Below are 13928 nucleotides of genomic sequence, written 5' to 3'. Positions count from 1 at the left end.
CACAGGTAGCCATATTTGATCATCGATCAAATGTGCCTCTCCCTTGGGGGCTCTAAGAATACATAACAAATTTGGTGATAATCGGTTCAGCGGTTCGCCAATTATAAGTGGGACACATACACACATATGACCTTTCTTTTCACGTAATGACTTCTATATTAGATTCAGTTTTCTGTTTACAATAAAAACACGAGTTCTATAATTATGTATCAAAATGCCAAATAGAATTTATTAACTTTTTGTGGTTTTTAAATACTATTACACATAAAATGTTTACTATTACGTATGCTTACGTTAATAAAAAACATCGTCCCAGTTTTCAATGGCAAACTGAGATTTTCGTTGCACGTTGTTATACATTTTTAACAATTAAACAAGAGAGACACGCTTAAGATTTGTGTTTGTTTGTTTTTTTGGAATTCGCAGAAAGCTACTCGAGGGCTATCTGTGCTAGCCGTCCCTAATTTAGCAGTGTAAGACTAAAGGAAAGGCAGCTAGTCATCACCACCCACCGCCAACTCTAGGGCTACTCTTTTACCAACGAATAGTTGGATGGACCGTAACATTATAACAACCCCACGGCTGAAAGGGCGACGGGGATGCTAACCCGCGACCCTCAGATTACGAGTCGCACGCCTTAACACGCTAGGTCATGTCCGGCCTAAGACTTGTAAAACTCCTGCTGAGCTATTGCAAAAACTTATCTGCACGTATCCAGCCAATAGGAAAGAAGCGTATATATAATCTTACGTTGTAAATTCAAGCACCTTAGTTTACGTACAAGAAGCGCACAAAAATCGTAGTGTGTGTGTACCAAACAACATTTTTATTTTGAAGGATATTAATTAAATTCGAAACGGGCGTGGCTTTATCAGATTCTAGTGGCTAAATACAACTGAGTATATTGTACTGTTTATAAAATAAATATTATTATTGTATTTTTTGGTGAATTAAAAAAAAGAGAGAAACTTTCAAGCATACTTTTGCTTAATATTAATTTATATGCTAATTAATTAATTGTCTTCAGTTATTTAAAAAATGAAAGGATTTCTGGGATGACGGTTAGAGCTCTCAACCTGTTACTGAACACACTCGTCTTTCTATTCGTGGTGGCGTTACAATGTATCGATCAATCACACTATTCGTTAAGAAAGAGTAGCCTTAAAACATGGTTGTATGCGCTGCCAACCGGCTTTCTTTCCTGTAATCAGGAATTGATAATTATAAAAGACATAACGGATGAAATACATGAAGAAAGAAAGTTTTAATTTCAATATATTAGCCGTCCACCCCCTATTTTACAGCGGTATGTCTACAAACTTATACTAATAGAAACTGGGTTTTCACACCCGTGGGGGGCAGAGCACAGACAGCCCTTTTGGTAGCTTTGTGCTTGATAATAAAAAACAACACTATGCTAGTTCTTCGTAAAGCGACTCGTAATCCGAGTGTCACGGGTTCGAATACCCGTCGCACCAAACATGCTTGCCTTTTCAGCCGTGGGGACGTTATAATGTCCGGTCAATCCCACTATTATTGATAAAAGAGTAGCCAAGAGATGGCGGTGGATGGTGATGACTAGCTGCCTTCCCTCTTGTCTTACACTCCTAAATAAGGGACGGCTAGCGCAGATAGCCCTCGTGTAGCTTTGCGCGAAGTTCAAAAAACAAACGAACTTAAAACCATAACTACAAACTCTAAGCGATTACAACGTTTTTTAGTGAATGTTATCTAACACGTTGTATTCTCACGTTATATTCTGTCCTGAAACATCGTATTAACCCTTGTTCGATCTCGAGACATTTACATCAGTCGTTGGTGTGAAGCTTTCTAATGAATTCACTCCATTTGAAACAGTTTTATTCAAGAAATAACGTGCAGTGACTAATTATTCTTCGGATAAAATTAAAGCACCAATTGTATACGTACTGTTTTAAAGGTCGAAGTTGATATCCGACTGAGAATCCATATTAATAACAGTAATCCCTTGAACAAAGGCATACCTCAGGGACTCCGATGAATTTTTCATTGTAAATAAACAATGAAAAGATTATTACATCATAAATTTCAAAGCTACCACTATGAATATTTTCCCAAGGGGACAAAAAATAATGAGACATAAATCTCTTTCAAAACATTATTGTCAGTAATATAATAATTATTTGTACCCCTACTTCGCGTGATATCAAAACTTCTACAGTTGATTCTTTTCATACATGATAAAGACATGAAATTAAACATAACGCATTTAGGCTTAACAAAACGGTTGCTTTTATACAAGGTATTTACATACACGGAACTTGTTAGTTTAACGTTTGCGATAGACAATACTCTTTGGGCTTAAATGAAAGACTCCTCACGCGACTTTCGATTAAAAGGAAATTTTGAGGAAGAGTTGTTTCTTTTTTTAATTCACGCAAATTTTCACGTGAGATTTTCTACTTTCTATTATTCTTATGTACGCCCGTTCATTTATTTATTGCCTCTCAGGCTCTTAGGGAAGAGAGACAGTAATAATGTATCTCAGAACGGCTGGTATGGGCATTAACACTTTTACTAACAAAGCAGAGAACAACATTTTGACCTCCTTAGGTCATCAACAGGTAAAAGTGTTAATGCCCATACCAGCCGTTCTGAGATACATTTTTACTTCAAGCGGGTTTCTCGTCATCAAGAAGAGAGACAATAATTAATTAAAAGCAATCTATAAATAATATCAAATTCCTCATATTTCAGTTTGCACCCTTCAGTTTATTGTAACAAGAAGTATTTTTAAACATAACCTAAGTCCACTATCTACTTTCGTTGTTTATTCCAGACACAGTATGTTAGAATCAATTGCTTGAGAAACCGCCACAACTAGAGATCGAGCGAGAATATTAAACTCTATGTCTGTCACACGAAGCTATCACATGAAAATTATATTCACTCTAGCTCATGTAGAGTTTTGCCTCATTTTGGTTACGATCACGTGATAATAGCCTTTAAACCTCATTACGAAATATTTTACATTTTTTAAGGTGGGTATTTCAGTGAACTAGTCCGTGGCCTTTGCCTTACTTACTGCCATTCTAACCTTGATCCCTAGCTGACAGTAAAATACACGTAGTGCATGAAAACAAGTTCACGCATGCGCCGTTTTGGGAACGCGACTCCTCGCTGAGCGAATAAAACTCCCTGCACGTCGCAGAAATGATCGCATGTCTTTTTTATACAACCTGAGAAGAAAGAACAAATGTGAACAATGGTGGAAAAATTAGCGAAAATTTCGTTCTTTTATCACCGTTCTATCCAAACTGAACATTTCCATGTTTCAAAAATGCTTGTTTGCTTTCCTTTTGTCTTCTTTTCATCTACTATGTTTGTTGTAATTAAAGTTTACTATTTGTTTAGAACTTACCTTATTACCTAGTACGTAAGTAAAATAAAATTGAATAACAAACTATTTTTTAACGTTTGAAACTTTTTACGTAATCTTCACAATTCTTTGCTCGAGTCTACGAGCGCCAGACTCATGCTAGTTTTCCCTTCTGGATAAAGAGCGTCCGTTTCTGTATAATTATATCTTTGTTTATATATTAAAGAATGTACTTTTAGCTTTTGAATCCATTTCTTATTTTAGTGTTAATTTGTAGATTCTCACACATATATGTAAAAACGGCTGGTTTGGGTTGAGAAAATTTTTTATGTAGAAAAGCGAATAACCTTCTTCGGTCATCGTCAGGTTACCTTTTATGTCTTTAAATCCAAGAGCTTCTTATTGTTCAAGGATTACCTTTTATGTCTTTAAATCCTAGACCTTCTCATTGTTCAAGGCTTACCTTTTATGTCTTTAAATCCTAGACCTTCTTATTTTTTAAGGGTTACCTTTTATATCTTTAAATCCTAGACCTTCTCATTGTTTAAGGGTTACCTTCTATGTCTTTAACTTCTATACCTTCTCATTGGTTAACAGCCCATATTTACAGAGACTAACTAGATATGTTTGTTAAAACAATATATTTTGATTTTAAGCTACTTAAAATAATTCAAAAAGCAACTAAAGGAGAACTGGTTATGTTTTTATTTTATTTTCTCTTGTGACCAGATAATTGTATTAAAGACAAGAATATTCTACTTTATTTACAAGCAGCTCGTGAATTTTCGTATTGCATTCTCCCCAGTATGTTTCTTTATGATTTTTATGTTATTAGTGAACAAGCACTTGGTTTTGTTTCGATAGTTTCACCTTCACTTAAATATTCGTGTTTATATTCACGTATGTGTAAATACATATATATTTCGTATTATAAACATGATCTGTTATGCATGTAAATAAATGCGTGTGTGTGTGTGTGTTAGCATCCATTACCTAGAGTTCACTGGCTCGGCTATCATAATATTTTTGTAGTAACAGAAAATCGTTTGGCAATGCACAAGGGATTTAAGATTGTTTTTATATACTTGAGTAAGAGTAGGGAAAACTGAAACAAGTTATATTCACCCTTATTTATTGACGTTTGTCTTTGAATTTAAAGACTCGAGTAATTAATCAGGTAAATAATAAATCAGTCATTACATTTTACAAAGTAGAGTTTGGAATTATTATCTGACATAATAACTTACACTCCACTGTTGATCTGTTTTACTAATGTTACAACTGAATAGGTCTGCGGTCATGTTATTTCTTCCTCTAAACGATATAAATGTCTCTTCCGTCCTTTCACATAGTTACACAGTTCCATAATAGTTCTAGTTTGCTGAAATATACGCGTATTGCAAGATTGTACCAGTTTACTTAAAGAAATTATTGCTTTATGTTCGTATTAGGAGGAAAATTTGTAATTTACGTATGAATTATTTTTGTCGTGCTGGTATTTTGTATTTGAATGCACAAAGTGTATAAAATGTAAAGACAGCGCTGTGTGAAGTTATGAACAAACCTGATGGCCGTGCGGGGCGTCTCAGTGATCACGAGGTTAAACCTAAGTTGTTTTAATCCATTTCACACTACATTATGCCCATAAAACACTTGTATCACAAAAGACACTTTGCACTTAATGGCTTGTTTAAACTGATCATTTTATGGTAAGTTACACTGTTCCTAATGGTGCTTTCCAAATCTATATACCGAGGTTAAGTATTAAACCTGAATAAGGTAACAGTACCGGTACCCTAAGAGTCTGTAACTAAATGAATAAATTCACATAAAACTTAGGCACTTAAGGACAACAAATCTATTTTCCGAATATATTTTTTCCCTGTGTAATATATAGTTCTATCTACATTTACCCGTAATATATAGTTCTATCTACATTTACCTTCTTTTCACACATATGGTGATTTCGTCGTTACGTCACAACTCCTAATTTTCTTTTTTTATAGTTTAATGATGTTTTAAAAACTTTCCACGTACCTTACGCTTTTTGTTATATAGATACGCCATTCAAAAAAATGCACTTTCTCTCTGAGTTTATTAAATACTTATAAAATAAGTATCTGGGATACTTTCTATCTATTTAGTGAAAAAACGTAAAAAATCTACTGCGCACGTACTTTTTATTCTCAATTTTCACGTAATAGCAAAACATCACTAAATTCAAACAATTCAAGATAAAACGCCGTGAAAGCGTATAGCAGTGACTAACTCTAATAGATGTCGCCACTATTCATTATCTAACCGCGCTGGAAAGAAAAGGTTTTTTTTATTTCGCGCATAGCTACACGAGGGCTATCTGCGCTAGCCGTCCCTAATTTAGTAGTGTAAGACTAGACGGAGGGCACGTAGTCATCCTCACCCACCGCCAGCTCTTAGGCTACACTTTTACCAACGAATAGTGGGATTTGCCATTACATTATGACGTCCTCACTGCTGAAAGGACGAGCAAGTTTGAAGTGACGGGGATTTAAATCCACGACCCTCGGATTGCGAGTCGAGTGCTTTAGCCACCTGGCCATGCGGGGTCAAACATCAAATATAAAGATACCAGAAACTAAGGATACATCTACCTAAATATGTAGAATCTCTGTTAATTCCCCCAGTGACTAGGATACATCTACCTAAATATGTAGAATATTTTTGTTAATTCCCCCACTGACTAGGATACATCTACCTAAATATGTAGAATATCTTTGTTAATTCCCCCACTGACTTCGATACATCTACCTAAATATGGAGAATCTCATTGTTAATTCTCCCACTGACTAGGATACATCTACCTAAATATGTATAATCTCTTTGTTGATTCCCCCACTGACTTGGATACATTTACCTAAATATGGAGAATCTCATTGTTAATTCCTCCACTGACTAGGATACATCTACCTAAATATGGAGAATCTCATTGTTAATTCCCCCACTGACTTGGATACATTTACCTAAATATGTAGAATCTCATTGTTTAATTCCCCCACTGACTAGGATACATCTACCTAAATATGGAGAATCTCATTGTTAATTCTCCCACTGACTAGGATACAACTGCCTAAATATGTAGAATCTCATTATTAATTCCCCCACTGACTCGGATACATCTACCTAAATATATAGAATCTCTTTGTTAATTCCCCCACTGACTTGGATACATCTACCTAAATATGTATAATCTCTTTGTTAATTCCCCCACTGACTTGGATACATTTACCTAAATATGGAGAATCTCATTGTTAATTCCTCCACTGACTAGGATACATCTACCTAAATATGGAGAATCTCATTCTTAATTCCCCCACTGACTTGGATACATTTACCTAAATATGTAGAATCTCATTGTTTAATTCCCCCACTGACTAGGATACATCTACCTAAATATGGAGAATCTCATTGTTAATTCTCCCACTGACTAGGATACATCTGCCTAAATATGTAGAATTTCATTATTAATTCCCCCACTGACTCGGATACATCTACCTAAATATATAGAATCTCTTTGTTAATTTCCCCACTGACTTGGATACATCTACCTAAATATGTATAATCTCTTTGTTGATTCCCCCACTGACTTGGATACATTTACCTAAATATGGAGAATCTCATTGTTAATTCCTCCACTGACTAGGATACATCTACCTAAGTATGGAGAATCTCATTGTTAATTCCCCCACTGACATGGATACATCTACCTAAATATGTAGAATCTCATTGTTTAATTCCCCCACTGACTAGGATACATCTACCTAAATATGTAGAATCTCATTGTTTAATTCCCCCACTGACTTGGATACATCTACCTAAATATGTAGAAAATTTTTGTTAATTCCCCCACTGACTAGGATACATCTATTTAAATATGTAGAATATCTTTGTTAATTCCCCCACTGACTTCGATACATCTACCTAAATATGTAGAATCTCATTGTTAATTCCCCCACTGACTCGGATACATCTACCTAAATATATAGAATCTCTTTGTTAATTCCCCCACTGACTTGGATACATCTACCTAAATATGTATAATCTCTTTATTAATTCCCCCACTGACTTGGATACATCTACCTAAATATGGAGAATCTCATTGTTAATTCCCCCAGTGACTTGGATACATCTACCTAAATATGTAGAATCTCATTGTTTAATTCCCCCACTGACTAGGATACATCTACCTAAATATGGAGAATCTCATTGTTATTTCCCCCAATGACTTGGATACATCTACCTAAATATGTAGAATCTCTTTGTTAATTCCCCAACTGACTTGGATACATCTACCTAAATATGGAGAATCTCATTGTAATTCCCCCACTGACTAGGATACATCTACTTAAATATGTAGAATCTCTTTGTTAATTCCCCCACTGACTTCGATACATCTACCTAAATATGTAGAATCTCATTGTTAATTCCCCCACTGACTCGGATACATCTACCTAAATATATAGAATCTCTTTGTTAATTCCCCCACTGACTTGGATACATCTACCTAAATATGTATAATCTCTTTATTAATTCCCCCACTGACTTGGATACATCTACTTAAATATGTAGAATCTCTTTGTTAATTTCCCCACTGACTTGGATACATCTACCTAAATATATAGAATCTCTTTGTTAATTCCCCCACTGACTTGGATACATCTACCTAAATATGTAGAATCTCTTTGTTAATTCCCCAACTGACTTGGATACATCTACCTAAATATGGAGAATCTCATTGTAATTCCCCCACTGACTAGGATACATCTACTTAAATATGTAGAATCTCTTTGTTAATTCCCCCACTGACTTCGATACATCTACCTAAATATGTAGAATCTCATTGTTAATTCCCCCACTGACTCGGATACATCTACCTAAATATGTATAATCTCTTTATTAATTCCCCCACTGACTTGGATACATCTACTTAAATATGTAGAATCTCTTTGTTAATTCCCCCACTGACTAGGATACATCTACCTAAATATGGAGAATCTCATTGTTTAATTCCCTTACTGACTAGGATACATCTACCTAATTATGGATAATCTCATTGTTAATTCCCCCACTGACTTGGATACATCTACCTAAATGTGTAGAATCTCATTGTTAATTCCCCCACTGACTAGTTCAACATATGTTGTTCATTGTGTCTTCCTCAAAGGTATCACAATCAGATACAAAAACAAACCTATTTCAGTCGTTCCTCAGCAACGAATGCAAATGTTGACAAATTTAGGTCAACTCTATGAAATGAAGTATATACGTAATGGCTTTTGAAATCAGCCCAATTCATACTTTAACGGTTTCGTTTGAATTTCGTGCAAAGCTCAACGAGGGCTAGCTGCGCTAGCCGTCCCTAATTTAGCAGTGTAAGACTAGAGGGAAGGCAGCTAGTCATCACCTCCCACCGCCAACTCTTAGGCTACTCTTTCACCAACGAATAGTGGGATTGACCGTCACATTATACGCCCCCACGGCTGGGAGGGCGAGCATGTTTAGCGCGACGCGGGCGCGAACTCGTGACCCTCGGATTACGAGTCGCACGCCTTACGCGCTTGGCCATGCCAGGCCCTTAGAAATTCACACACATAAATTCGTTTTTACAAAAACTATCAAGAAACTCACATTCATCTTTATCCATTTTCACCCAGTTTTTGTGTACTTTTTGCCATCGTTTCAGGACTTGAACATGTAGGAGAAAAACATGAAAAAATATCCCATATTTCCTATTGATAAAATATAATCTATTTCACACTTGCCAATGGAATCAAAATGCACGAGCCCTTAAAAACTCTACGTGCTTTTTTGATTTCTATCATAGACACTGTTCTATTAAACAAACTCATAGAAATGTATTCGCTGTTTAATATATAATCAGTCCAACGTAAGAATTTCAGTGATGGGTTGGGAATACAAATTTAAATTGCAGACTTACAAAAGCTGTGCTTTTTGCAAATTTGATTTTTCCCAACGCTGCGCTTCACAACCAGTTATTTCTCATGAGATCCATGACTGAAATGGAAATGAATGGACATGTACAGCATTCATATTATACTGTTTTAATCGTGGGAATGAAATTTCATGTCAAACCTGTAATGTGTGGTATCGTTAATATAAACAGAGATAGATAGAAGCTTTCTTAGGTTTTCGATCAACCAACATCTTAAACAATCTGAGATAATATATAATTACCTACAGTTGAATATTATCAATTTTGCAGCTAAAATTGGTAAGTTCGGGGTCAAAAACATTCAATCAATCATGCCTCTTGATTCCTTAAGGAACATAGGGCCGCAATCGCTGCGGTTTCTGTAACAAGCTGGTTTTTTTTTTTGAAGTGAGTAGGTTGTTAGCCTACTGCACAACCCCCAACCTGGAGGACAATTTCTCAGCCCACCGAGGGGAATCGAACCCCTGATTGTAGCGTTGTACATCCGGAGACATACCACTGTACTACCGGGGAACAAAACATTCAACCTCAGAATGATTTTAAATATTTTAACAACACAAATTTACAAATTTTCCTTTACTGGTAGGATAACAATAAGTTTAAGGATTTATAACGTTAAAATCCAGGGTTCGATTCCTCGTGGTGGACACAACAGATAACCAGCGCAAAGTAGTTTTGCTTTAAAGCGAATAAAAAACAAATATTGATAAAGCGAAACTAATGCAACGTTTAAATTCATCGGTGTTAAAAAAGTGAAATTGAAATTTCTAAAAGTATTTCTAGCTCTCAAGAACTTAGTTATTTGTTTCTCTAGATGGCGTGTGTGTTTTTCTTATAGCAAAGCAACATCGGGCTATCTGCTGAGTCTATCGAGGAGAATCGAACCCCTGATTTTAGCGTTGTAAATCCGTAGACTTACCGCTGTACCAGTGGGATCTCTATATGGAAAGGAGCCATTTCGTGGGCCAGTCTCCTTATATTTAAGGCAGTTTACGTATCTTTCACTATGTGGCCAGAAACGGTTACTCATGGTTTAAGAATGGTCAGTAATTTTGAAAACTTTATTAAGTGAAAGGTCAATATTTAATTATTTTCGCTGCAACTATGATATTATTCATCTTAAGTTATCTCACACCGCATGACAAAGGAGGTATAACACTAAGACAGAATGGATAACAAGGGTGGTATAGTGCCAAGGCAGAATGGCTAACAGGGTGGTATAGTGCTAAAATAGAATGAGTGACAAAGGAGTAGATATAGTCTCAGAGCAAAAGCCTAATGTGGTCTTTGCTATAAGACAAACAAATAAACATATGCTGGGAAAACGAAACAAGTCTTATTGCTACGTTCATGTTTGTTTGTTTTTTTGAATTTCGCACAAAGCTACTCGAGAGCTATCTGTGCTAGCCGTCCCTAATTTAGCAGTGTAAGACTAGAGGGAAGGCAGCTAGTCATCACCACCCACCGTCAGCTCTTGGGCTACTCTTTTACCAACGAATAGTGGGATTGACCGTCACATTATAACGCCCCATGGCTGAAAGGGCGAGCATGTTTGGTGCGACCGGGATTCGAACTCGCGACCCTCAAATTACGAGTCGAACGCCTTAACCCACCTGACCATGCCGGGCTATACGTTCATCTGTATTTAAAAAGAAAATGTAGTAAAAAAAATAAAATATTTATACGTATTTACATAATAGGCCCGGCGTCGCCAGGTGGTTAAGGCACTCGATTGGTAATCCGAGGGTCGCGGGTTCGAATCCCCGTCACACCAAACATACTCAACCCTTTCAACCGTGGAGACGTTATAATGTGACGGTTAATCTCACTATTCGTTGGTAAAAGAGTAGCCCAAAAGTTGGCGGTGGGTGGTGATGACTAGTTGCCTTCCCTCTAGTTTTACATTGCTAAATTAGGGATGGCTAGCACATAGCCCTCGAGTAGCTTTGCGCGAAATTCAAACCAAACCAACTTGTGTAACAACAAAGTAAACAAATAATTGGCAATGTTTCAAATGTTTAAATTCGCATAAGAAAAAAAAAAAAAACCTGTCAAAATGTGAAATAATTATTCGTAAAATACATGTAACAATGTTAACTTTCCAAGTGTCCAAACCTGACTTTCCTTTTCCATTAATGTAAAACAATGGAAATTTTAAATCATAAATATATCTCATTTTATCTTTTAATAACTTTATAATCATTTATTTTGGATAAAGTACAAAAAAGTACAAAAGTCAACCTTAATTTTGAGCTTTTGTTCCCTCGTTTGTTTTCGGACGGTTCATAATTATTTGAACTTCCATCTTCCTGAGAATAAAAAATCATTGCACAGAAGAGCTTATTTATAGCCCATACTTTTCAAACTCAGTAAGATTTTGAACTCTTCAAGGACAAAAATGATAAAATTCCATTAACCGAATTCTTAACTTGACGACTTTCAATCTCTTGAGGCGAGATAAACATTATCAAATCGCCTGAAATACTTTATAAGAGTGACGGAAAAAATTCACAGTAAATAGTCAGACAAAACTATCTCAAGAGTTGGCGGTGGGTGGTGTTAAATAGCTGCCTTCCCTCTAACTTGCCAGTTTAAAATATGCAACAAGCTCTTTGTGTACATTCCGCGAAAATTCTTAAAACAAGAAAAGTCATATGCTTGTTTTGTTCTTGAGTGCATCCAAATACTTCAACCTGTATTTAGGGCGTGCTCGTGTTTGTTACTCATTAAAAACATTACTCCTTATGTAGGAAGTTACTTTTTTTATCCCCCTATCGCAGATCTTTGTACAATTTATAGGAATTCGTTGTTGCTATCATAAAAGTGTGTTTCGCGGACGCAAAATGCTCCAAATCATAACGGATAAAATCTCGTAGAACGGGTGTTTAAACGAGAGTGGCGCTAATTTAAAGTTGCCCAACTGGAGAGCTATACCGTGGCATCAAATAGAAATTGTTTCATTACATAGTGTTTGGAGCTCACGTGATTTGTATAAGATAAAACTAAAATGCTTATTCGACACACGCGTTTGTATGAAACACGGATACGTGAACGTACCTGCCACGCTCTCAAGGGTAACCATGGTCGAAGGAACACACAACATTGAGAGACTGTTAAAAGTTTCATTTGACAGGAAAACACAACAACGAAAACTGGAACGATTAGGTTATTATACAGTTCTATGTGTGTAACCTTTTAGGTCAAAATTATATTCATAAAAGAAATTCATGCATTTTTCTCGTGTTCACAAGAAAGTGTTACGTCTATATGAATTCCGCAAACAAATTGGAAGAGTTCCAGAAAGCGCCGTAGGTACTGGGAACATAAATTTAACGCGCACATGCAGAGCAAGCTATAATCCTGTTTCCCAACCTTGGATATAAATGCATTCCTTCTTTATGACCGAGCAAGATGGCGTCGATAAAGCAATATATCTTTAATTATTGATAAGAGCTTGCGCGTGAATGTAAACAGAGCAACGTTGTGGGCCTGGTCAGGATGGCAGAAGTTACACAGAGCAAGACCATTCCGCGAAACTATAGCACGAGCATCCTGCGAGTAAAAGATCGTTTCTCTTTCTGGGAGAAACTTTACCAGTTTTCTAGGAATCCTGGGTATGATAATTTATTTGTATTTCCAGGAAAATGTTTATAAGTTTTTGAATTTTTCCTTTATTTCGATTGTCTACTTATTTAATAAAGTATTGGCGAGTTTACCCTTGGAAACACGATTCTAAACAAGCTTGTATTTATTAATTATTTTCTTTGATATACATATTTCTGGTCGGTATTATCGACTGATTCCTCTCAAAGTGACTCAGCCGTTAGTCTACAGGCTTAACTTACTAAAATTCGGGTTTCGATACCCGTAATAGGCGGGGCGCGGATAATCTATCGTGTAGCTCTGCGCTTAGCAGCAACCAAAAGAAACTGCTCTATACTAACATTCTAGTATTTTTATTACAAATTGAGTTGTTTTGTTTTCTAGTGGTTGTGTTACTTGAGACTAGATTTAAAGGAACGTAACAGTATCATTAACTTGTTATTATTAATTTTTATTATTGTTTTTTGTAAGGTAGATTTATCTGTCAGATCGGGTATGTGTGAAAATCATTATTTGATTTATGTTAGTCCTCTGTTCTTAGATGACTGTTTTGTTTACACTTAAAATTTCCTGACGAAAAATCTTAAAACTAGAAAGCTTGAGACTTACTTTGCAATGTTGTAAATTACTATCTTCCATCGTACGCTCTTTTCAGTCGTATTGAACGATACATAAGTGAATTGTAATATCATATATTGTTTACGAAGACATTAGGTTTACTGGGATACGAATGGTTTACTCTATGATTTAAATGTCAACTTCTGAATATACGAGAAGCAAAATTTATTTTTAATCAACTATGATACAAAAGGACGTCTGGTTATTCAATTAAGTTTCAGAATATGTGTAGAAACTGAAAAGAAGGCTGTCTTCGCATAAGTCCGTAATTTTGTAACTAATTTGTAACTGATAGACGGAAGCCAAACAGTTAACGCTACCCACTGCCAGTTGCTAGGATACGCTTGTCAGTTGCCGTGA

General features: G+C 35.9%; 1 protein-coding gene across 10 annotated transcripts in view; it reads left to right on the top strand.

Annotated features, from left to right (window-relative positions):
- The window catches only part of LOC143257201 (3',5'-cyclic-AMP phosphodiesterase, isoforms N/G-like), a 425601-nt gene that overhangs the window by 361391 nt on the left and 50282 nt on the right, over nucleotides 1-13928 (top strand). The window contains exon 1 of one of the 10 annotated variants that reach the window (XM_076515581.1): nucleotides 12363-12961. The exons of 8 other annotated variants lie outside the window; for them this stretch is intronic. In XM_076515581.1, coding sequence (XP_076371696.1) covers nucleotides 12846-12961 — 116 coding nt within the window. In that variant the 5' untranslated portion in view covers nucleotides 12363-12845. Of the gene's footprint in view, nucleotides 1-12362; nucleotides 12962-13928 lie in introns of those variants that run through there. One more of the 10 variants, XM_076515584.1, reaches the window with a different exon arrangement.

The sequence above is a fragment of the Tachypleus tridentatus genome, chromosome 7 (genome assembly GCF_004210375.1).
Source record: "Tachypleus tridentatus isolate NWPU-2018 chromosome 7, ASM421037v1, whole genome shotgun sequence".
NCBI lineage: Eukaryota > Metazoa > Arthropoda > Merostomata > Xiphosura > Limulidae > Tachypleus > Tachypleus tridentatus.
This window is presented reverse-complemented; position numbering and strand designations above follow the sequence as displayed.